General features: G+C 39.5%; 1 protein-coding gene across 2 annotated transcripts in view; it reads left to right on the top strand.

The window, feature by feature from the left end:
- Positions 1-25,624, top strand: part of TMEM132C (transmembrane protein 132C) — a 220,920-nt gene that overhangs the window by 114,355 nt on the left and 80,941 nt on the right. For both annotated transcript variants that reach the window (XM_075769557.1, XM_075769559.1), the window contains one exon: positions 8,244-8,390. In XM_075769557.1, coding sequence (XP_075625672.1) covers positions 8,244-8,390 — 147 coding nt within the window. The remainder of the gene's footprint in view (positions 1-8,243; positions 8,391-25,624) is intronic.

The raw sequence follows: 25,624 nt of genomic DNA on the forward strand, positions 1-25,624 counted from the left end.
GTGATTATGCATCAACTTCTTTCAGTTCCTTGCAGAGGCCATGAGATAGATCTTTGACTTGTACCTATTTATTTTGAGTTTCAAATTATAAAAGAGCCTTTCTACTCATTCACTCTTTAAGAAAATGGAAAGAGTGAATAAGTCACTGCAAGCTCAGACTGTCCTCACGTCACTTAACATTAAGCATCTAAAATGCTTACTATGAGGAGTACAACAGTTTTAAAGCACTGCTGCAAACATCTCTTGGGCACTTCAAGACTTTGGTCTTCTCAGGAAGAGCTTCCCTTGCATTTCTCGTGAATCCAGATTTTTTGCTGGTTTCATGAGTAACAGGTAAAGGGCAATGAAAAGAGTAGTCTTGTCCCCTGTGTTTTTGTGCTCTAAAATTATATGCTCCTAATCTGCTGATTAATACTTATATTGTAAACTCTGAGGAGAAGGAGGAGATCTTTCTGCGCCCAACCTGGACAGTACTTATCACAAGGCAATCTCCATCCTTCCTAATGGAAATGGATTTTTGTATTTTGGGATGCAAACCTCAAGTGTTACAAAAATTTTAAGGATTACAAAAAGAACAAATATCTGGTTCTTGTTATTGAAAACACTTATTCTTTTGTTTTCAGTTTTCCCTTTTCCCCATTTCTTAGTAGCTGTGAGGATTCTTTCCAAATGACTCTGGGAGCTGAGGCTTAAAAAAAATGATATCTAAACCCTGCAATACTTCACGTAAAATTGTGGGAGTTGGTGACAACTGCTATATTCAAAGAAATTCTAGAAGCTATGGATTGAGGACTTAAGGAAGGTATATGCTGAACTGGAGTTATTTGGTGCATAATTTTGCTTTCTGTTACCTTGGACTATCTTGTCTCCTATCTTGTTACTGCTCTGAAAATTTGAGCTCGATAACAGCGGTTTTGCCACCTAAGTAGCCCCATAAATGCAATTAGCCAGGGCAGAGGGCAGGCAGAGCCTCTGGTCGCCATTGCAAGAGCTCCCTTATGTTCTGAGCTCCTGTGAGCCTGCTTCAGGGTTAAATACTCAACCTGACCAGTGGATCTGAGAACCCCTCAGTAATATCTGGGCTGAAATGTGATTGTTTCTCCGACAGCAGGATGAGCCAGAATTAAATGCAGTAGAAACTCCATGACAGCTTCTGTGAATATCAGGAGTTTACGGTGTTTATCTTTGCTGGAGGCAAAATGTTAGCAGGTTGCAAATTCAGATTGGGTTTCCTCTCAGCTTGCAAGACAGACTCAGATTCTCTGTGTTGTGTAGTTCTCTCCTGCTTTTATTTACTCCTTTATTTATTTATTTACCTCCTGCCTTTCCTGTAATCCCTTAACTACTGCTATTAACATTCAGTGCTGGAGAAAGCAGTTTTGCCATGAGATATATTAAGAGGTTAAATGACTATCTGTAGCTTAAGTAGTGGTATGCAAGCTTCACAGAAAGCAGCTCTTTTTCCTTTTCTTTTAAAATAAATAATGGGATACCTGACACCTCAAGAGGACTAGTAATGCTAACAAAGAGTTAACCCCAGAAATCAGCCTAAACCAAAGAACTCTGTTACTGGAACATCCCAAAGCACATTGGATTTCTTTTTTTTGGGGGAAAAAAATAAAATACAGCTGACAGCATCCACTTCGTGCCTTGCAGCTGAGCTCTTCAAAGCTTCCTAAGGGATATGAAGCACCTATTCCCATTGAAATAAGAGACCGCTGATTTTCCTAGGGTCTCAGGGAATTTAGTTATCTAAGAAACACTACAAAAGAACAGCCCCTGAGCAGTTTTGAATCCTAGGATTCCTCACTGGCAATGAAAGGAATTTATATAATTTTGTTGGACAGTGAAGTCACCAAAATATGCAGTTTTGGGGAAGCTGAATTTAGTCCAATTCAGTTGACAGAGGAAGTTTCAGAAATACTGAAATCTGCCTCAGCTGCTTGCAGAATTACACCTATATTCAAGCAGCTTAAACATTCTGGTTTGGAGATTCTTAAGGATTTGATTACTGCATTTTCAAAGTAAAATATTTCAATCTTTTTTGTTTTGACATGGCTTTTTTTCAAAGTTGGTTCAAATAGACCAGCATTCTAAGAAGTGAAAGGAAAAGGGGAAGGACTGAAGAGCAAGGGCTAAATACCTACAGATTAGCGGTTTTGACATTTTAAAGGCCTTTTACCCTTTTTTACAAAAGCTGTTTCCTGAAGGCCTTTTCTGAATACTCCATGAGAAAGAAAATGCCTGAAGGAGAAAGGATGTTGTGAGGAGCAAGATCTTCGCTTTTAGTAATGATTAGCCCATGTTGTAAATCTGGAAATCAAAGACAACAAAATTCTTGCATGGATGGCCCTTTGGACTAGCCTTCTTAATGGGACCCAAATTTGAAATACTACTATTAGCAGCAATTTATTACCTAATAAATTTAGTACCTAAATTCCCCAGCTGAAATGGGGCTCTTGTGCTGCTTACCAATGCATATAGCTGGTAAATGAAAACCTCTGTAGCAAAGAGGTGGCCACATAAAGCACTGGTGGAAATCTGCTTTTTAGAGCAGGACGGAGGCCAACAGGGCTCCTGTGGCTTGTGCGGAGTCATGCAGGAAGCCTGGAGCTGATACCTGATCCCCCTTATTCCCAAAGCAGAGCCGTAGCTGCTTAATCATACTTAGTCTGTCCGGGTATTTTGCAAATTAAAGGAGCATATTTGAAAGGTCAACATGGCTAACCAGGTCATATTCTATTCTGCTTTTGGCTTCCCAACTAGGATCAGCAACGAGGCTTTTAATGAATATTGTTTTGCCAGGCAGACATTTGTCCTGTTCATTCAGAGCCATGGTAAGATCTAGCAACTCATTTCACATAGAAAGATGAAAGGAAAAAGATTTACTTAATAAAACAAATCTTACTTAATTGCTGTGGTTAGTCTCCTGCTTGGGTTTTATGAGTTCCTGCAGCTGCCTTTAATCTCCTGATTTACTCTGGGAACAAAGAAGGAAAGGAGTGAACTTAAATCATGGCAGGAAGAAGTTGAAATTTTTTTGGCAGAACTTGGGAAGGTTAGAGACTTACTGTAAAGTGCAGCCCAGAAACAGGCCACCAGGAGATGCTCCCTGGGTTTTGGGAGATATAGTAAAATAATTTCTTACAATGTGATCTTTACAGTCAGTAACATCAAAGGCTTCTACTAGTCTGGGCAACTAAGGGAGGATTAGCAAAGAGTTGCAAGAAACATTGAGGCTCCAGAGAAGACTGACCAAAAGGGGTCAGTATTTGTTAAGTTGAAACACCAACTTGACAAATATAAACAGACGGGATTTACGTTTTGAAATGCAGAGGATTTAGCACCAGCATCCTCTTCCTCACCCAGCAAGTGAGGTACAGCATGCCCACGCTTGGCTCTTGTGACCCAGGGACTACCTTACAGAAGAGCCAATTCCCCCAGTTAGACTGAACCTGCATCTGTCTCTAATATTTATGTTTCAAATACTTCCTAAAGAAAAGTCTTCCAGCACAGCAGCTTGGACAACAGATGTGAGTAGAAGAGACTGTCTGTACAAAGCAGTGGTCACTGACCTAAAACCAGTCTGCGCTCAGATCAAAGTACAGTGTGCTGAGAATAGCATGGCATTTAGGAGGAGCGCAGAAGATGCAGAGCTAAGTATAACCCTCTGAAAACAAACAGTCTAAAATGAACCAGAAGGTTTAGTATCTAGAAAACTATTCCAGATATTATGGAGCTCAATGATTTTAGGAATTTAGTACTGATTTATCTTTTTATTCTTCAGTGTAGCCTTATCTACCCAAGCTGCAGTGAAACTTTCTGCTGGAGTGCAGCTTGCCGGTACTGCTAACCCTACGTAAGAGGTACCTGCTGCTGCTGAGGGTATTGCCCTGGCCCCCCTTACACCCCCTGCTTCGTGCTTCTGCACTTCCGTGGCACTGACATTGCTGCTTCTCTGATCTTGCAGTGAACCATCCAGGAAGATAAATCATCCACTGATTAACGCGACCAATTTAGCTTGCCAGTGAGTCAGCCGGGTGTTAATGCCAGCCTAAAGGGAATTAGGGACCTGTACAGCCAAGGGCTCCTAAGCACCTTCATGTGGTGTTAGCCTGCCTGTAACTTCAGATTCTTCCTTTGCTGGTAGATTACTTATCTGTATCGCAGCACACCCAGGCAATGCAGCCCCGCTTGGATGACTTTCTCTGGAATAAAAGAGGTGATGCTCTCTAGGATTAGCATACATCAGCAAAATCATACAGCTTGTGAAGAACGGTGTGGAGTACTCAGCAGTCTGCCCTCTCTATAGCACTGCTGCAGGTGGCAGAACCCTTCCATGGCCATAGCAGTTATGCAAGATTAAAATTTAAATTTAAATAGGAAAATATAATTTGAGCTCTTGAAGTCATAAGTCACATATTTAGCTCTGGCTGTTGCTGATGCAATTGCCTTTCAGTTACTGTCTTTATCAGCTGTCTAGCATTATGTCTAAATACTACTGAGATTTCCTGTAATTTGAGGACAGTGAAACGGAACAGCTAGATTTTCACCTATAGTTGATCAGAATGTATTAATTAGAAATATCATTTCTAAGTTTGACAAGTTAGGAAGATAAGGTGCTAAATGGAAATCTTTGAATACAACTAAAAGCTTCAATTTGGAAATGAAATATTTGCTTGGAAATCGCACATGTACACAAATGCACTTGCTGTGAGATTGTGTAAGTAAATATTTTTACTTGGTCTTGACAAAAATTAAGTAATGATTGCTAGGTAAGCTGCTGGAAACTTTTTCTGTAATGTCTTTGAGATATTGCTTGTTCTGCATGCCAGAAATATGTTTTCATTCTCTATTTGAGAGATTTAAAGAGAGACAGTTATTTTGAGATGAAGCTGAGGCAGAGATTTCCTGTGGTGTGAATTAATAACCTTAGAAGTTCAAGCAAGAAAGTCTTTCACTCTTCTGGCTACCATGTGTTCATAAATCTTCAAAAACCCGTTCAGATGGATTCCTTGATCCAGTGTGGGATTGAAGCTGACCTCTAGTATTCTGCGTCGTTCTTAGTGATGGTCTTTCTTTCATCTTTCCATTGCAAGGTCTGCTTTTGTCAAAAGATCAAAAACTGTGCCTAACTTTCGGCACATAGACAATCAAACTCAAATAAATGAGCTGTTGCCCATAGGTTTCGTGCATATGTAGGTGGCACGGTCTCTGTTTAGATCCAAAAAAAGGGTGATTTTTGTTACTGGGCCACAGACTTGGGGCCTTGGTTTATTTACTACTACTGTGGAGAGCACATAGCTGAAGTGACAGAGGAGATTTAGTGACACCCGCAGAAAATACAATAATTGTCTAGAATAACGTTGGAGAAGAAGATTTTGACTCCACTTTGCGTGGAAGTCCAAGCTGACAAGTTATGGCTGGTGGATACTTGCAGGCTGTAGAGCTGTGCAGAGAAGCCTCTGTGTGAGGACAGCCATCTACTCCTGAATAAGCAGACATGGCAAAGGGTAGAATTTTCCAGTTGGAGTGGGGAACCACGCACTAAGGAAACCTGGAGTACTTCAGCTCTTCGTCATCTCTGTTTATTGTCACCGTACCTGCCTCCCTTAAGTAAACATGGTAAATGTATATATATGGCACAGATTAGGTGGGTAAATACAGAAGACTGTCAAGCAATTTGGCTTCCAGGTCCTTGATCTCAGGGTTTATTGAGGTAGTATAACTCACAAATTTTTATGTACAAAGTTGGCGCTATTGATTTAAAAAATTAATATTTAATCACAAGCATACAACAAGGTCAACGAATCTTTGGTAAGGAATTAAATAAACTTTTCCTTGCTTGCACTCAAAAACTAAGTAAATAAAAATTTAAGTGAAAACATTTGTAGCATATGCGTACAGACTGCATTTAAAAATGTATGGGGCTCGGTACTGTCTGACTTAATTCTGATTCATCCATTGACCCTGTTATATAAAACTCAATGCCCTTTTTAGAGGGAGAGTTGCAAATTGTGCTTCTGCATATTTATTTAGGAAGTTCAATCTTCTGGGTGTTCATACTCTAATTCCAGTGCTAAGTGCAATCACAACATTGATTTTTCTTACTAAACATAACCTACTTTACCCTGGGATGGAATTTTTTTTAATGGGCTTTATATAATGGCATATGTGAAAACCACTCAACTTAATGCCCCATAATGTAGTTAATTAACAAAATGGCATTGTAGCCATGGTATTTCATCCTCTGGCAGTGTATTTTACCACTAACCTTGGCCATATAAAATGTCCGTCCTAATTAACAGGAGCCCAGGTATTGACTATGTCAAGCTACATGGTGGAAAGAGCAATTTGCAGCTGCTGACAAAATTGTAATTCTGTTGAAAATCCAAACATAAGGAACCTCATTTTGGCTGATGTTATGCCATTTCAGAGCCCATCTCAAGGGACTGCTGAACAAAATATCTAAACGATCAGTTTTTACTTCTTTCCAGTTGCTAAATAACAGTATCCTAAAATCCAAACATCTCCTAAAACACATACCACCAAAACCATACTGATGGTTTTATACAGATTTCAAGATTGGTGGTTGTGGTTTTTTATTAATGAAATGTTTATTTATTGTTCATTTATTTGAACTGTGATATGCTGGAAAACTTAATGGAACTTAAAGCTTTAATGAACCTTCAGTAATGGATTTGATTCTCCCTTTTTCTGTTTTAATTTCTGAGTAATTCAACTGAAGACACTAGAGATGCATCAGGTTTGTGCTAGCTTTACGAGAGCAAGACAGGAATCTGTGAAGCTCCATGGTGTTTCATGGTACAAGTGAGAGAATTAAGTACTTATACTTTCTCAGTATACCTTATACTGAGAAAAAAACCTGTTTTCTTTTTCAATGCTTTAAATTAATTGTGTTTTGTCTCGCTGTTGAAAAACAAGAAGACAAGTTCTCTCAATCATTCATGACTACATTTTTCAACTGTTTCACTGTCTAAAGATGCAAAAAGACTAGTTTTTCCAAGGAACTTAGGTGCTGAGTCCTCATAAATGTCAAGAAGATACCGACATCTTGATAGATGATGATTTCTGCTCAATAATTAACATTTTGTGTTGCATAAGTATTTTAGAAAAATATGATTTTTTACCATGCTTTGACCTCTTTGCTATGGTGAAAGCCAGTTCTTGCTGAGTGGAGGTTGCGATGAACATAGTCTGATGGTGTGAAGTTAAGCAGCGCTTTGCCTTCTCCATCTGATGCTGAGGCCAAGCTATTCAGAGGCGTGTACTTCTAAGTGGCATTCTGCTCCCCACATACTCATGATCTTGTGTGAGTCCAGTGGGCTGCTGCGAGTTTGTCCTTCAGTGTCTTTTGAAGAGAAAACCTGTATAAATATCTGTTTCTCATTCCTGAAGTTTTGTAATAGAACTGAAGATCAGCAGTTAAATGTTCTGCACCCAAATAGCATCTTTGCAGGTAGTTCTTTATACAAATGCTCCTTAATTAAGCAAGTGCTCTCTTTAATTAACCCTCCATACAGTTATTGCTGATATTACTGGCATCACTAGATAAATACAGTCAACTTTTCCACAGGACGTAACAACTAACAGTGGCAGAAATTTGAATCCTATAAGCACATCTCTGAGTTACAAAGTCTTGCCTTAACCAACAGCTGTGTTTTCTCCAGGCTGGAGGTTTCAAACAGAAATTTCCTTGGGAATCTGTCACAAAAAGGGAATTGTCAGGCAGAAGAGCAACAACCTGTCCACTGATATCTAGAAGAATATCATATGGAATAAAAATGGGTTATTTAAAAAACTCCAGTGAAGTATTCCCCTGTGCAATCATGAAGCACAAGTTTGTCTTGACACAGATGAACAGAACCTTCCCGAGTCTTCTGTGTTGGGACAAACTTCTCATTGAGAGAAACTATTACCATAGTATAGAGAAAAGAACCTTGAGTGCAGATTTTCCTACAGGTTCAGTCTTAATCACAACCCCAGCCTGCTGTTGGCAGAACAGGTAAAGGCATGCAGTTAGCTGGTTCTGTCAAAAAAAAAAATGATATGTTGCCGTAGATCTGCATTCATGATACCGCTCATTTACTGATGGCTTAGAAACCTATCCAATACTTAGCTTCAAGCTGATATATTGAGATTTCCATGCCTGAGCTGCATTTGGAAGATCACAGTCCTGAATGACTCTGTTGTAAACTTTTTACAATTGCTGTTTCCAACAGGGCAAAGGTGAAGAAAGGTGTAAACATTCTCGGTGCAAAGACAAGTGACCCCCGACAGTGGGACGTGAAACAAGAGGTGGGGAATGGTGGAAAGCATTCGACCACAACAGTTGTTTGTCAGAAGATAGCACCAAGTTCAAGGAACAGGTATGAAACCTCATATTCTCGGCACATTAAACTCATTTATATCCATGATACCATTCATTGGTTGAAAGACTTAGGGCTCATATTACTGCTACTCACAGCTATTAAACCTGTAGCCTGGAAATCTGGAGACACTTATGTTAACTACGGTACCATCTGCTGATCTATAACAGGGCATCTCAGTTTCCAGGTAATAAAATTCATCAGTTTAAATTAAAAAAATGAATAGAATAGGCCTACGCTGGGGGGGCGGTGGTGGGGGTGGTGGTGGTGGTGGATGAGGGGGAGGTAAAGGAGCGTCATTTTGGCATATCCTTAATTTTAAAGGTTTTTACTGAACATGATTTTTTAGCTTCATAGTTTTGACCTTGTTTCTGTGAACATATCACAGCCTCTGAGGTTGGTTCATCAAGCAAGCAATGAATTCTTCCACAGTGAACCTCTGTAACTTTAAAGCATTGGTACAGGATAATTCACACCTTTCAGTATTTAGTGTCTTGTATGTAATTCAGAAGAATCTCCTTTTGCAAATAGTTAGTTCTTCCAGAACTGGAGGTTCCTGTGCTAAGCTGTATGCTGGTAACTGTCAGAGGCAGAGCAGTGCACTCCAGGGAGTACTGGTATGACCTGGCCTGCCAGTGCCTGCTTTCCTGTTTAATATGTTCCACAGACATAAAAGCAGTGCTTTTTCAGTCAGTATGATTGTCTTCTGCAACACATACTAAAGTCGTATATTGCTGCTTTCAGTGGAAATTATTTTGCTCTTGCTGGGTATCATCTTAACGAATTCTCACAACGCTGCTGTACGTTAGTCCACGCAGAACATTTTCATTGTACGGATGTGAGCAATGCTTCCCTAGCTCTGTGCTTGTTATTAGCCTCAAACCTGGGCTCATTGAAGAGTATCATAAAATCTTGGGTGGATGCTGGGTTGGTTATTGCTTTCCCATGCAGTCAGTTTGTACTATCTTGAGGCACAGAAAACCTGTGCAGTTTTTAACATTTGTATTCTGTGCCCAGTCAGAGTGCCTGGGAAACATTAGACTTCTGTAAAGTGCGGAAATTTCTCTTGTCATGAGCAGCTCACGGATTCAATGTATTTACACTTGATATCATTGCAGTTAGTGAGGTTTTCAATGGAGAGTTTGGGGGGTTGGTAAAGGGAAAGGAAAAATATATATTATTTGAGCCTGCCAGAAGTAAAAAACAAAACAGTTTGAAAGGGAAGACACGGCTTTAGAACAGCATGTAACTCTGAGTGTATTTCCAACTGTGGAACTATAATAGTCAGGTTATCAAACCCCAAATTAAATCCTCTCAATCCAATTTGCATAAAGTCTAATTAACCCATAAAAATATTTTTAGCACTAATTATGCAAATAAAAGTGAATGTTTTAATTAATGCCTCTTTCATTTGTGTGTGTAAATAGTAGCTGTCTTCTGAAAGCATGATGAACCTAGGTTTGAATGAAACGTTCATGTACAAGGATGAGCTGAATAGAGAAACCTGGGTGGGTGTGTGCTGAGATCCCGGTGGGAAAGCATACGATGTAGTGGGCATTACAGTTCTGAGTTTCTAAGTGTCAGTTGGAGCCCTCTGTGCAGAGCACAAATATTCTATTAAGCTAATTTAATTTGGTTGAGTTGCAAGTCCCTAATGGGATCTTTCTGTGCTGCCACCAGCTTTTTCAGGCTTGTTTAGCAGTGCAGTTCATTTGGGTGATGTGAAGTTCTGTAGCAAGGTCAACGTACATGTGAGGTACTGTTCTGAAGTTCCAGCATCAACACAGGCTAAGCTTCTCTTGCAGTAAACTCAGCCAACTCATAAATATGTTGGTTAATTTAAGCAGAGCGAGCTCTATGTTTTCCGCTCTCTTTGCGAAAGAGCTTCTAAAAAGCAAGTAAATAGAGGTTTGTAGTTCTTGAATGCTTTATGGAAGTTCACACAACTTGTCAAGATGATGATCATATATTATTTTTCTTTGCATGACCAACTATTTCTAGCACAGCTCAGAGAATCAGCTAGCAGGAGAGGAGAATGAAGGGTCTTCCACAGTTGTGCTTTATTCCTCTGTATTGCAACCAACAGGAGTAATTTGGCTCTCCCCTTGTATTGTCACATGTCCCCAGTTGGTTGTGAAGGAAGTTATAATATTACTTAAATTCATAATAGATTCTCAGTGTATTGGAGTGCTGCCTACTGCAAAGTCTTTTGTGGTAGCCAGATAATACTGCATCCAGGATTCATTCTCGTCGTAACGGGGAGAGTGACGTGTTGAGTTGTTAAGCACATGAACAGGTAATTCTGGCATTTCTCTGTGTGCTCTCGTTTACTCGGGAATCTCCCTGACGCACCATTGCACTCTTTCCCCTTCATATCCCTGGAAACAAACGCCCACACTGAATAAAGTTACTCATTTTTATTGCCATGTTGCTTTTATTTTCTTGCATATTTCTACTATCATTAGTGTATGGATGTGATTACATTGTAAGCACTTTGAAAGAAGCAGTTTATATGCAACACCACTTAGCAGCTAATATACCTTTCACATTATATAAATAATAAAAAGGGACATATTTTTAGATGCATCACATCAATAATTGTTTACCATTACATTTTGGTAATTTAAGTGGGTCACGCTTTTTTACTTTTTTAAGTAATATTTGTTCTTTTTGATTTTGTGCTGCTAAAGCCAAGAGCCATAGCCTCTTAACTTAGATTTATTCAGAAAGACTTTACCACTATAGCAAGTAACTGAAAACAGCTTGAAATCAGCAATGTTTGTGTGCCTCATAATGCCATTTGTGTTGAGATTCAAGTAGCTATTGATGAGGATAACAACAGTGTTGATTAGTGAAAATAAGTCTTAGACTACTGCTTGGTCACTTGTTTTCCCTTGTTGTTTCCATTTCTGGAGGAAAGCTTGTAGGTTTGAAGTGTGTCCTCAGGGTAGATGAAGAGATATTTTTGGTTACTATTATAACCATTTCCATATCTTAGTCTTGCCTCTGGTTCCAGCCTAAGGCTTGTGTAGTTGATTTATGATGTACCACATCTACCCTGAGAACAGCTTCAGTGAAAGGGCTTGTATTTGCTGTGTAGTTTATTCTGGATTGCCACCATAGGGTATAAGAGCTGTTCCAAGACAGAGCGAGGGTTATTTATAACCTAAGTAATTTTCATTGTCTTTTTTTTTTCTTTTTTTTTTTAATAGCATAACTCCACCAGCTGGTATGCTCTCAGCTGTGGGGATGAGAAAGACGGAATAAGGGTAGGAGCAAAGAGGGTGAGGGGAATTTCTTAAGCTGGCTTCTCTGCCGAAGCCAGAGCATCCTATAAGTGTGGTGTTGGGAATAAGAAGCAGCGACTGGGGCTAATCTAGGCTTTAACTCCTCTTGCTCCTTCAAACCTGGAAGTGGGCTGGAACAAGCTGACTTCGGTCTGTTCTTGGGCTGACGTTTCTGCCAGTGGATGTTGTACTTTGCGTGTGGAGGGATGGAGTTACCCAGTGCTTTTGATTTCTGTCAACCGTGTAGAGAAACTGAGTGTGGGAGAACGAAGAGACATTTAGAAAAACTGACATAATGGAAAACTGCTGTGATGTAGCACTTTATCCTCTTGGCCTTGAACCTTTTGAGAGGCCTGTGGGCTTACAGCTCTCCAGCCATCTGTCTGATAAAGAGGCAGACTCAGGAAGAGTGCTTCCAGATGTTATGTTTATGTTTCAGACTGTGTCACAATCACTTATTCCCCCTCACCACATGCGCAAACACTTTTTTTTTTTTTTTTTTTGTTTTTTTGTTAACACTGGGTATCGTTGCATTCACATGGAAACAGCTAATGGTGTTACCAGGTTGTGTTTCATATCATCGAGGCATGGAGGAAAGAAACAAAGCCGTTAGAATTCTGTGCAGGTCCCTCCTATGTCTGGCAGCACCATATGTTGCCAAGGGATGTCAGTGAAGTGAATTCTCTTGTGATTGAAAAAAGGTAAAACATATGTGTACAACATGCCTCAGACTTTACAAACTGTAAGCCGTATGGTGTGTGTGCCTGGCTATACCTGAAGACAGTCAGTCTGTGCCCAGTATATGGATGCAGAGGAGAGTATTCGCACATTACCAGCAGGGTAGATGTTACTAATTCTTTTAAAATCTGGGTCATCTTCCTCTGGTACAGTTTTGGGTCAGAGTGGTTTGCAGAGCTCAGCAGAGTGACAGTGGTGCCTGCTGACCTCAAAACCTTGCAGTCCGAGCAGAGGACACGATTTTCACAAGGACTCGGAGGTTTGGTGCTCATGGGTTAGAATTTTTTCATTATAGTCATTTATCCTTCTGACTAATAATTGAGGCAGGATCAGAGCTGAGATGGCACATGCCACTGCTGTAGGGAGATGGAGGAGGAGTAGGAGATGCTTGGGAAGTTGTATACATCTTCAAGAGGTCACATCTGTTTCTGCAGAAACCGATTTATACAAACTGTAGATATTTTGGGAGGAAGACATCAGCAGTGATTTCTTTTACCATTAAACCCTGAAACAGAAACAATTTCCATTCATTTATGAGAAAGTCACATAGGAACAAGCATGAGTATTTTGTTTTAAGCATCATGTGTATTTTGGTGCAAATTAGTGCAGTCTTTTAGGCTGCTGGCAAATTACCAGTGCAACCCTCAGAGCTTCCAAGGTGAGTCATTCTTGTGATGTGCATCTGTCTGCTTAAAATGACACATGGGAATGTATGTGTGTAGCTGTCAATAACAGAATCAGGAATAATATAGCTAAGCCTTTACCTACTGCTTTAAAGATCCTTTCCCTCTACCCTTTCTCATCTGATTTCCCAAATAATTTATCTCTGCCTCCTGTCTTTGCATTTTAAGATTTCCCTTTATGTTAGGATGCCTGCTTCAGGTCAGATTAGGGCACAGATGTCTCCAGTGTATGGTGTAGGTGCCAAAGACGCACTGGACATCTGCACATATGGTGGAGGATCAGCCAGCTGTGCCTTGTAACAATATCTTTTCTAGGGCACAGAAGACCAGGGTTAGAAGGTTGCTTCCCAAAGGAGCCTTTCATATGGCTCCTCTTTTGCTGCTTTGAATGTTAGGAGTGTTTATCAAAGCCCCGAGCTGGGGAGGGAGGAAGGATGAAGAATGTCTCTGGTGTCTCTTTCAGGAGCAGGCTGCCTGCAGAAAGGAGGCGGATGCTCTGTTGCCGTTGCCTCGCTCGCTCTGTCTGCTGCAGCGTCTAAGCAAGTGTCTGCACAAACTGTCTTGAGAGGGAATATTTGTTTCTTACACCTTACTGTTGTACTGAGTACTTGTGGGAGCAGGGCAACTTGTTGAACCTTATGAATCCTGAGTGGTTTCGACTTAATGGGCTGCCCTCACTTGCATTACGGAAAAACAAATTCCGCAGGAGCCCTCGTGGACAAGGACTCTCACAGAGCCTGAAGGACTCTTTCTTTTCAATAGTTTCGGTAATGCAGGTTCAGAAGAATCAAATCTGAGATAACTATAGCAATTGTCATGGCAACAACATACATCTGTCTAGTTTTCATCTAGCACCTACCACTGCGAGGCCTTGATCCATAACTAGAGCATTGGCCCTACCATAATCCAAATAAATAACAGCACTATTACCAGTGAATTGTTTCAATAGAAATTTGTGTTTCAGTTGTCATCAGCATAAATACCTGCTTGCTGACAGATAAAAGCTGAGTCAGAAAATCAACAGGGACTGCACAAGTGGTGTGGAAGATACTAAATGGAAAATATTTTCTTTCTTATGAGGTATGTTGCAACATTCTTCTGTTTGAAATTCAAAGCAAGATATTATAATATAAGATAAGGTTTTTGAAAGCCTGCTGTTAGACACTAGTGAAATGAATTTTCATGTTGGATTTCAACAGAACCAATGTTAGACTCAGTCCTGACCATTCAAAAAATACTACATTAGTCTTTATAGATAACTTAACATGGTATTAGCCAAGGAATAAGGCATTCCCATAAGTTTTTTCTCCAAGAAAAGAAATTAATTAACAAAGACAAGATAACAAAATTCATGAAATGAAATCTATTCATAATCTCTACAGAAGTTCCAGCCCAGTCCCAATAAATTAATTTTTTATATTTTTTGGTCTACTTTGGAGTTCCTGGTTCTATTGGGAAACTGAACGGCTGAACCACCAAGAGAAAGGTCATTCTTCACATATTTCTTGCCCAAATAAAGCATCAGATTTATTTGTTCAGCAAATCTGTATAGTTTGGAAAAGCTTTTTACATGCTTATCAAAACCAAATGCTGGAGGCTTAGCCAATGCATGGAGTAACACAGCCTTGCTAAGAAAGCTGTCTTACTTGCTGTCAGTGCCTTCCCTGCTTTCCAGTCAGGTTGGGTATATTGTTTTATTTCCTTATTATGTAAATAGAGCAGAGCCTCACACATATTAAATTGAATAGGATGTGCAGTCATGGAATAATGGGGCAACAGCTTTATATCCATTTCAAATTGATAGACGGGTTCAATAATAACTGTAATTCCTGATGTCCAGGATGAGATTATTTTTTGATATCTGACAAAGTAATCATTTTTCAGAGAGTGACTAGAAAACATCCAGTCTACTTTTCAACCCTTTACTTATGTCTGAGCATGTGTTTTGCAGAGCTGCTGGAATACACAGTAGGAAAGGCTGGCTGTCCTACTTGCATCTTCTGCAGAAAGCTGCTGTGTTCTTGCCTCTTGCACACAGCAATCCCTATTGCTTTCCATTTTAATAAGCTGTAATTCATAGCGAGCTTATCCGTGAAAATCTCCTCCTGATGCAGCACATTCATGGACTGACACTTCTGTTAATTTTTTCTCTTTGCACTTTAAATTATGAGTTCTAATTTTGGGTGAGGTCAGCTCTTACTTATCTGTGACAGTTGGCATGGCTTGGATGTTTTAGCAGCTATTGTAATGCAACCTTCCTTGTGATTTGGAGGCAGTGGAAGATAAGAGACAAAAGATGCAGAATTGGGGGAGAGGAATTTGTGCACGTGTATTTTTTCTCACACTGTCTTTGAAGCAGAAACATCTGCTGAAAGCCATAAACAGCTGAGTTCAGCAATACCACATCATGCTGCCAAGCAACTCTGCTTTCTTCTGTAACTTTCACAGCAGAGGAAATAAATCAGTCAGGCAATAAAGAATGAAGAAAATTTAGGAAAAAGCACCAAAAGCCAAACCTTTCTAGAATAAAGTGAATAAGATCTTTGTTAGTATTCGGCAGAGCAAATTGAAATATGTTTCTTAAACACGGAAGCCCTCTATACCATTGCTACTTGAGGAATTTTGTACTAACAAAAATCCTCTGAACTCAAGACGCTTAAAACTAGTCAGGAGAGACCTCTGGAAAATAGGCTGCAATCTCAAAAAAGCGAGTGAGACGATTTTAAACATTTTTCCAATCTCATGCCTCTGTCGGATCAGTAGCAGCTACCCAACTGACAGTGCTAAAGTATCACCATTTATCTGAGAACTTTACCTTTCCTTAGACAAAGCACAATATATTAGACAGGTGAACCATTTGTTTCTGCACTGGCTTACTGAGATTTACTTTTCCACTCAAAGTTACTTTAATTTGATGAGTTACTGCCTATTTAAAATACAGATAAAAACCTCTTCGCTATTTTTTTCTTTCGTTCTATAATAATGGTGACTGCTCTATGAGACAGGTGGAAAATTATTGTATAGTCTTTGTTGTAAGTTTTACAAGTTAAGCAAGGTTGGTAAGAAAACCAGCAGCTCATGGTAACTGCTGACTCGGAAGATTTGATGGTGTGTTGCTGGTGCTGTGGGCTCCTACTCCTTGCTTGTAGCAGAGCTCTCCCTCCCGTTGCCGCTCCTGGCTGTCACTTTGGTTCTGCTCATTGACTTCTATTCCCAGTTGACCTGTGTATGTAATTAAATAAGTGATGTTACATATATACCTGCAGGGAGGGATGGTTAAACACTACTCCTGCTGCCTTCTTCATTCAGAGACCACATTGTCTGTCTTTTGTTGTACCTCTCATCAGGCGTCAACAATAGAAACACAGAGCTTGGGTGGGTTTTACACACTGCATTTTTTTCCTCTCTTTTTAAAATTCAAAATGAGTTTAAATGCATATCATTAGCCTCTGCCATTACATTCATCACATATCCTCCAGTTGGAGATAGTTGTAATGAAAAAATAATTTTATAAGCACATTAAAATTGTCACTTAAAATCACTTATATGATTGATACAAGCTTTATAGAGGAAGTAGAGTCTTCATAAACACTTGGCAGACCTAACTGTTGTCTCATTAGCACCAGTTTTACCTTGGTTTAGCTCCACCGAGTTGAATGAAATTAATCTACTGATTCTCACTTTTGTAATTTAAACCAGGATCAAGTCTTACACAACCATAAGATGTTTGTTTAAACTTGTTTGCAGTATCCAGTTCTGTGATTACAAATGTATTGGTTTGAATGCCAAACCAACATGAGGTCCTGAGCTCCAGCAATTTGAAGACCTGATTTGACAGGTGTTAGTGCATCAGTCTAGGTATATTTTCTTCTCTGAGACACTCACATCTCAGGCTTAGAAAACCTTGCTTTTCTTCAGTTATCTTCTTAGAAAAATGTTTGCAATAGCTGGGCTGCTAACAAATACAGCTCTCGTTCTACAACTTTAGTATTTTTTTCGATATTTCCATGCACTCTTGTCTGTCTCTATCCATCTGCTGTCTCTCTCCTGCTATACTGGTAGGTTTGCTGAAGCAGGCAGCGTGTTCATTATTTGTGCAATATGCAGCAGGTCCTAGCCTATTACTCTTCATAATAATAATAAACAGTCACCTCCTTTATCTGGTTAATTCTGTGTCTCTGCTCGAAAATAGTTGAACAGATCCATTTCCTGGTGTGAATCATGTTTGAAACTTTTGCAGGCTGACATGGGGATAATACTAATTTGTTGTATAACTACTAATAGGCCACATTAGCAATGCTTCAGACTGAATGAAGCAGCATCATATACACTACAGCATATGAGCACTGTTAGCAAGCACAACAGCTCATGTAATTCAAGCTGGACATGACAGCTCAGCAAAACCGGGGACTTGTCACATTCTGTTCTGATGCCTTCTATTCAATTCCCTCGTACATTTTACATGGTAGGTAGAGATAATACATGGTTTTACAAGCTTTGAAAGTAAAAATCTTTGCCTGTTATAGACAAAGCAACTCCTATAGGCTAAAAAGCTAGTTTGCATCAGAGATCATTGCAGTTCTCCACACATAAGTGTCTTACACAAGAAAGAATAGTTTCTCTATTGTCTTCTATAAGTCATCATTTGCAAGTCATAATTTATCTACAATTCAGGCTGCAGGGAGACCTCTGATGTTTCACATTCTGGGAATGAAGGAAGATTTTGTTTTTCTTCACTATAACCTCATGATGAATATCAGCAAATACTGACATTTTAAAAAGACAACTTTTTTTTTTTTTTTCTGGAGCTCTGCAGCCACAGTCCCTTAAGTGTAAATCAGTGTAGAATTTGTCTTGCTGTGTGTGTCAAGGGCTTGTATGAATCACCTGGTTTGAGTCGGTTTTTGTTACATAAATTGGTGGGTTGGAGGGGACATAGGAAGTGTTTGGAGGATACTGTATATTTCCTGGCAATTGAACAAGGTAGAGGTGGGCTGTTCTTTTGAAAGGCAGTAGCTGTCTGTGAGTTCTCAAAGAAAAAATGGGTTGTGGTCCCTCAAATCCCAGCTAAATAAGATCCCTGGGGTTCTGTTTCTTTCAGTAGACGATACTGGGTGATTAAGATCTGTAAGCATATTTTTATGTAACACTTTCAAATTTAAGAATGAAAGAATGAAGTCAGAGTAGTAGTATTACACAAAAGTTGGCAATGTTTTTTGAATGCACTTTTCCTTAAGTAAGGAAATTCAGTACTTTTTCCTGGAAATATCTGTGTTGTGTCCTTATCACTTTGAAGGATCAGAATGAGGAGTGTCAAGGGCTGGTATAAATCAATGCAGATCTGCTCAAACAGTGTATACCAGTTTGTCCCACTATTATTCAGGAAGATCTTTCCCATTATTACTTTAACAACATGCTAGTAATTTCATGGGGAAGTAAGTTTATTAAAGAAAACCAAGGTGCTTATTGTAGAGAGTATTTTGGATACATCAATGCTGGATTCCTGATTGCTTGCCAGAAATTTCAGTTCCAGTTAAATTTCCAGGGCAGAAACCTTAGCTTCATTGAAGCAGATGGCAAAATTTCCTTTGCAGTCTGAATTTCACCCCAAGTTTAGACTAAATTTTTACTCTTCTCTCCTTTCTTCTCTCTGACATACAGCTCAGAAAAATAGAATAGAATAGAACAGAATAGAATAATGTCAGTTGGAAGGAACCTACAACAATCATATAGTTCAACTGCCAGATAATCTCTTTCCGGTTCAAGGCTGTGAACAGCAGCTTGCACGCTCCTCTTCCATGTGTATACCCACATACATGATGGTAATTATCACAAAAGGAGTTTTAAGTAGCACCCCATTGATTTTTGGTTTCCACGCTGCGAATTAATGGACTGAGCGTGCACTCTTTGTAATCACACAAGTAGAAATTCAATAATGACTCTGCCAGAGTACTTGAGTGACCTCAGCCACTGAATTCATTCCTATTTCGACTATTTTTAATGAGGCTGGTGTATTTAGCAATGCCATGGGATGGCTTGAAAGCAAGGTGCTCTGTCAACCAAAGCGTTACTGATAGACCAGCTAACAAGAATTTCAGTGTTTATATCTGTTCTCTTACCCAAAATAGTTTACAGCTTCTGTGTGGCAATGTTCATTGGAATGTACTAAGCAAAAGCAATGTCTGATACATATGATCTGCATGAAATATTCCATTATAACTACTAGATTTCAACCAAATCAGTGTTCAGCAAGTACCACTGACAATCCCTAAAGGAATATAATATCTCTGGTCAGTTTAGCAATTGTTCAGCTAGGATTTGAAGTTTTAATTGTATTTTATTATAATTTCTTACAGTGTTTTTGTCATCTCTGAAAAAGTGTAATAGGATGATGAGGCTCTCCACTTGGAGATGCTATTTGTCAATTTTTATCTTGAGTAATGTTCATAAATTTAATGAGACTGACTGGGAAGGAATATGTAAAGACAGATCTTGTTCCTTGCTGCTTATCTGTTTGGCTATCTACACTTACATAGTTCCACAGCTTGGTTATACCTGCTGCGATTTCCTCACAAGGAGCTAGTAAACTCCTGTGCATTACAGATGAACACTTTAAATGCATAGTAAATACACACCGTTCCCAACAGCACTCTTACTTAGAAAAGTTAGCCTAGAAATGTCATAGTAAGTGTAGGGGACTTGATCACCAAGAATTGGCTAGAAACTCAGCTTTTGCTAACATTACTCCCAGAACCATCTGAGAAGGGAATTGTTGCCATGTTCTGTTAATCAAAGCTGTATGAATTATTTTGACAGGCAGCCTATCCTGCTCTTTTCAGTATTCCTGGGGCTGGTAGAATTGCAGAGGTGAGATGAAACACGTAGTCATCACATATCATATAATGGCACATCCTTCAGTGATGCAAATCAGTAGAGGTTTGTTGTGGTTCGCTGTGGATCACATATGAATTCACCATGTGGGTTTATTAAAAAAAAAAAATCTCAGCAGATACACAGTCACAGAGCAGACTTCCATTTAGAGCAGAACCCAGGACGTTCGAGGGCGGTGGTTTTTACAGACACTGCTGAGCATGTTGTGCATAAATAGGGTCTGACTTTATCAGCGTTTGAAAAGTGTGAACTCTTCACTAATATCCACTCTCAGAGGAATACCGATTTCACTGCCTTTGCTTTGTACGCTACACCTCAACAACTGGTTTTGAAAACTTCTGTCTGTAACTGGCAATAGAATAACTTAACACTTTTTTAATACGAGTTAGTACATAACTATCAGGACAGAAAGAAAGAACCAGGTTTTGAATTTGGAGCCTGATTCAGCATTCAGTGAAGTTTGGAGAAGCCTGTCCATTAGCATCAAGTCCTGCTCTTGATGAACATCTTTAGAACAGCTTGTGCATGCTAAATATGTTTAAGAATACAACTACTAACGATAGATACACACCACTGAGAACAAGTTAATTGCTGCCTAAAGGACAGAAGACGAAAAAAAGTATCCTTTCAGCAACTCTCAGTTGTTTTCTTCAGGTTTTCCCACCTAAGTTCTTTTAGAGCCCTCTTTTCAGACCTGCTGAATGTACATCCCTCTTTCTCCTGTTTTCTCTTTTTAAGAACCTTTACTACTTTATCATACTCTGTTTTTACCCTCCTTACTAATTGAATGTTTGAGATGAAATTTGTTATTGATTCCTGGTGTAATAACAACATCTACTACAGTATCTGCTTTACATCTTCCAGTCTGGATTTGGGACTTAGTGTCTCTTTGTATCCTGTCAAATCACCTGGCAGACATTTCTCTAGTTTGTCTCTTATGGGACTAGTGGGTTTTCTGTGTAATGATGCCCCTTTTCCCAGCCACTGGGGAGATTTGCATTAACTGTTGGGTTCTTTCACAGTATTAATCAGGTCTTAGTTTGGAAGTATGGATCCTGGAAGGGGGAAGAGTTTATGGTGGTTTCCCCTCATGTGGGTAATAGAGCAGCATGCCTTTCATGTTAGGAGCTTTAATGTTTGTGGGTGTGAATACATATATATTTTTTATTTGTATTTGCAAGGCTTGTAATGTCATCTTGTCATCATGCCAGTGATGTATTTGTTCCTTTGCCAAGTTCTCAAGTCATTTCCTAGCTTGCTAGAAAGGCTATTCCTCTTTTCTACAGTCCTGCAAATTTAGCTGTGGATTGAAGAAATATCAGGCATCTGATTCTACCCTCAGCGTGCACCAAGCAGGCACTGCCAGCAGCTCCTATGGGGAGATCATTAGTCAGCTGTGGGGGTCCAGTGTTTTATTCCTTTCTTCTCGAGATCATCTAAGCCCACATGGTCCTCCTTCTAAGAGCGCACATGCACCTCTTGCCAGGGTGTCATGAGCAAAATGAGATAACTGGCTGAGCACATTATAGGCTCCTTCTGGCCCACGGCCTGGCTCACTCCCCATAAAACTTGGATAACAAGGAAGGAAAGATTTGCATTTGGGTCGCACGCTGACCCAGGTGAAGCAAGCATGCAGCATAGAGCAAGGACATGCACAGACACACGAGTAAGAGAGTGCTTCCAGGCCCCACAGTTTGGCTGTGACCCACATGTTGGATGGATAGGTGGTTTAACTACCAAAGTGCAGTAAATCATTTGTATTCATCAATATCTATCGTATTGCCTGTGGTTCCAGTTTTGAGTTCCCCATGTACCTTAGAGAGAGAACACTTAGTTTCAGTGACACTCTCAAGCTTATTTGGAGCAAACTGTTGAATGAAGTGTTTGCCAGCCTTTATTATAGCTGTTCCTGCATTCTGTAAAATCATTCACATATATAGAAACATGAGTTTGTTTTGCCAGGAAGCAATACCGTTAATCCTGTCTACTTTGAAGCCATGTCTTTGAGGACTGTGGTGAGTGACTTACTGTTCAGATTACTTAGATTGTTGGAGACTTCATCCCTTTGTAATGTTAATGACTGCTGAGTAGTTCAGTCCTGCATGAGAAATATTTAAGAATATTTTTACTTTTTCATCCTATATTTTTTCTTGTATTTTCTTATATTTCCCTATGTTTATATTTAATTTCTTGTCTTTCTTATTTTAATGTATATTAATGTTTTTTCTTATAATAAATCCTCTTATAGGGGGATTTGGTTTCTAAAGAGTTAATTGCTGCATGCTATTTTACTCGTGAGCCGATTGAATCAGATAATTTGCTGTTTCCTGAGTAATGTCGAAGAGTGTACAGAAAGATCTTTTGTTCCAAGTAAGATCTTAGAGAGGGTTTGAGGATTGCTTTCTATGCAAATTCTTCACTTGAAAGTTTTACAGTATGTACCCCACAAGATTTAGAAATGCTGCTATTTAAACAAGCATACAATACATATAATTAGTCAGTAATTGTTGATATCTAATACTCTTTACTATGTTTATTAGAACTATTCCAGATACCCCTGAAGGGTAGATTCAGAAAAGTGTGTAAACCATTTCGTTTTATAGTTGCTGCCAGTTTTTCATCTTAAGCAGAGAGTAACTAATGATAGTTCTCACCAACTTGTTTCTGTTCTTCATTAGGGGACACCTCCCTCTTCCCAACAATGTAGCTCCCTGATTTCACACATGCAAAGCAGAATTGTGCTCCTTGTAGACACTTTTTTGCTTCCACCTTCTTAAGTGTATTGGAGTGTAACAGCCAAAATTCTCATGTGTGGGAACACCTACGTGAGAGAGGATGGGCATGAATGATTGTGAGGGATCAAGGACAAGGAACTGAAAGCTCTGGAACACTCACTGTGGAGCTCATGGGAAACTCGCTTGCAGTCTGCCTGCGTTACTTGCTTCTCACTGTGCAAAAATCGTACACTAAACACTAAGAGCACAGAGCTCAGGTCTTCATATCTCAAGGCTTTTCTACAGTTCATTTTAAGATGCTCTACAGATTAACTCTGAACCAGGCACTAAGTCACCAGACCTTGTGTACCTTGTCTCAGCAGTGAGGATTTGAAGAAAAAAAGTATCAGAGGGAGTAATTAGCTGGGTCACCAAGTAGTCAGGCTTGTGTCATGGTTTTGTCCCAGTCAGCAGCTAAACATCATATAGCCACTCTCTTACTCCTCCCCAAGGGAATGGGGCGGAAAATGAAAAAAACCCACAACTTGTGAGTTGAGATAAAGACAGTTTAATAGGATAACAAAGGAAGAGAATAATAATAATAACAACAACAAAACAAATAATAATATTTAAAAAAACCCCAAGTGATCAAAAAATGCAATTGCTCACCGCAACAGAAGGAAAAAACCCAACAACCCGATGACCAGTCTGTTTCCAAGCAGTGATCCCCAGTTCTATCCGGAGCATGAAGTTCTATGGCAGGGAATATCCCTCTGGCCAGTCTGGGTCAGCTGTCCTGGCTGTGCTCTCCCAGCTTCTTCTGTGATCAAAATTATTCTCATACTAAATCCAAAACACAGCACTATACCAGCTACTAGAAAGAAAATGATCTCAGCTAAAACCAGGATGGCTTGGCAGGACTGAAGGGAGGAGAAGCACTGTAATTGTGAGTAGGATAGAAGCAGAGAGGTGCTTGTCCAGACCAAATCTCTCCTGAGCCTTTAAAAGTTTTCTGTCTCTAATTAAAATCAAGTGTAGATAATGTGAGCATTTCAACTTCTGTCTTCCATGTCTCATACGTATTACTCTTTCTCAAATCTTAATGCTTCTGACTCCAATAGCCAAAACCTCTCAATTACTGTCACACTCTGAGGAGCTTAATGACAATAATCCTCTTTAGGGAAAAAGACAGTTTAAGTGAATGGAAGTGATTATTAGATGCAGGAAAAATATGCCAAAAGTCATCATCTCTTTGCTAACTAGATGTAATTTAAATTTTAAAAGGAGGTGTTGAAATTACTACTCTTGGAAGGGAATCTAAAGCTGTAATGGTGGTTCTTTTTCTAAGGGAAGTCACATTTCTCCTTGGGGCTAATACCGTAAGGTCCTTTGTTTGTATTGAAAACAGCATAGTGCTAAGTAAAGAATAAAGATCTAAGTTATTAGATATATACTTTAAATATATAACTTTATAGTTTACTGTATACTGTTTATGGTGTTGGCTTCCTTCTGTACATTCCTACCCACTAGGCTGTGGAAACAGAAAGTTTCAATATTGCCATCAGTCAGTGAAAGTATTTTGACATTTGTGCAAGGAAATGTATATATCCAAACCCAAATCCGTTGCCATTGAAAATGAAATAAACTGTGATGATACCTGCAAACTTAGGTTTGCAAGTTTGGAACTTGCAGACTTTTCCAGAGTTTCCTAGAAGTGTGTAAAGTTAACCTTCAAAGTCTTTGTAGGACTGGCGTCCCTCTAGTCTCTTCTGTAAACCAGTTTCCACATTCATCTGTCTTTTTACCCTTAGTCTTACTGATGTGGGTAGAAATCACCTCCCTAACGTCTCCCTCTTCTAAGATATATACTGGAGATAACAGCCATTATTCCTCTACTTGACATTCCATGTTAAAAATACCAAGTGCACTCAACTCAGTCCGCCCTCTAGTTTCAGTCAATTTCTGGGGAGGACATTGATTTGATTAATTACCCGTTTGCAGCAGAAATGTACTGGAAGTTGCTCGGGTGACCTCTACATCGTCTAATGGCTGATACATGGGAACTCTCCATCACAAGCAGAGCTTTGGCCTGTGCCAGACTCAGGGTCCATAGTGTCAGAAGGGGGAAATGGTTAATATCTTGTATCCATAACATTTACTTTAAACCCAGTGCACTTTCTCCTAAGTGCTGCATTGTGGGATAGCATTCAAACATTTATTAATTCCTCATGTTTCAGCCTCTTCTGAGTCATGTATAACGATGACCAGAAAACTGTCCGTGCTCTGAGTGTTGTGCTGTAGAGGAGCTGGGTTATATGTCACAGGTCATCCAGAAGGAGCCTCAGCAGTACCCACATATTAGTGACCATCCAGGCTTGTCTAACACAGCCCTCCTTCATTCAGCCTAAATTTCTGTTAAACATTGATTAAGCCCCCAAAGAGAAGAACATTGCTCTTATGTGGGGTGGTTGCAGTCTCTGCACTTTATTACGAAAGCTATGACAAGCAAGGGAAAGCCGTGCTGCTAATTCTAAATATATACGTTCTTTAGCTCTCTCCTCCTCACTTAGCCTTAAGCTTGTTGCCTAAAAACGCCCTTTACAAGAAAAAATCTATAATTCTGCAGAGCTGGCTGATTTGCTGGTGACCTGCCTGTAAGGACTGCATTTCTCAAGGACTCACTTGTCCTTTGAACACAAAAAGGCAGACAGGTGGAGCCTGGGGTATTACTTGGTACAAAGCAAACATTTAAGAAGCACAAAGTTTCAGGTCCTTATTGGTAATGGAAAGTACTATTTTCAAAAGTGCCATTTGACATTTAGAAGATTAACTGGTATTGACTTCCTGTGTGAGTTGGGCTCCTGAGTATCTGAGTCACTTTTGGAAACCTGAGTTGGCCATCTGTTTCACTTAGGCTTTGC

This window comes from Balearica regulorum, chromosome 17 (genome assembly GCF_011004875.1).
Source record: "Balearica regulorum gibbericeps isolate bBalReg1 chromosome 17, bBalReg1.pri, whole genome shotgun sequence".
Lineage (NCBI taxonomy): Eukaryota > Metazoa > Chordata > Aves > Gruiformes > Gruidae > Balearica > Balearica regulorum.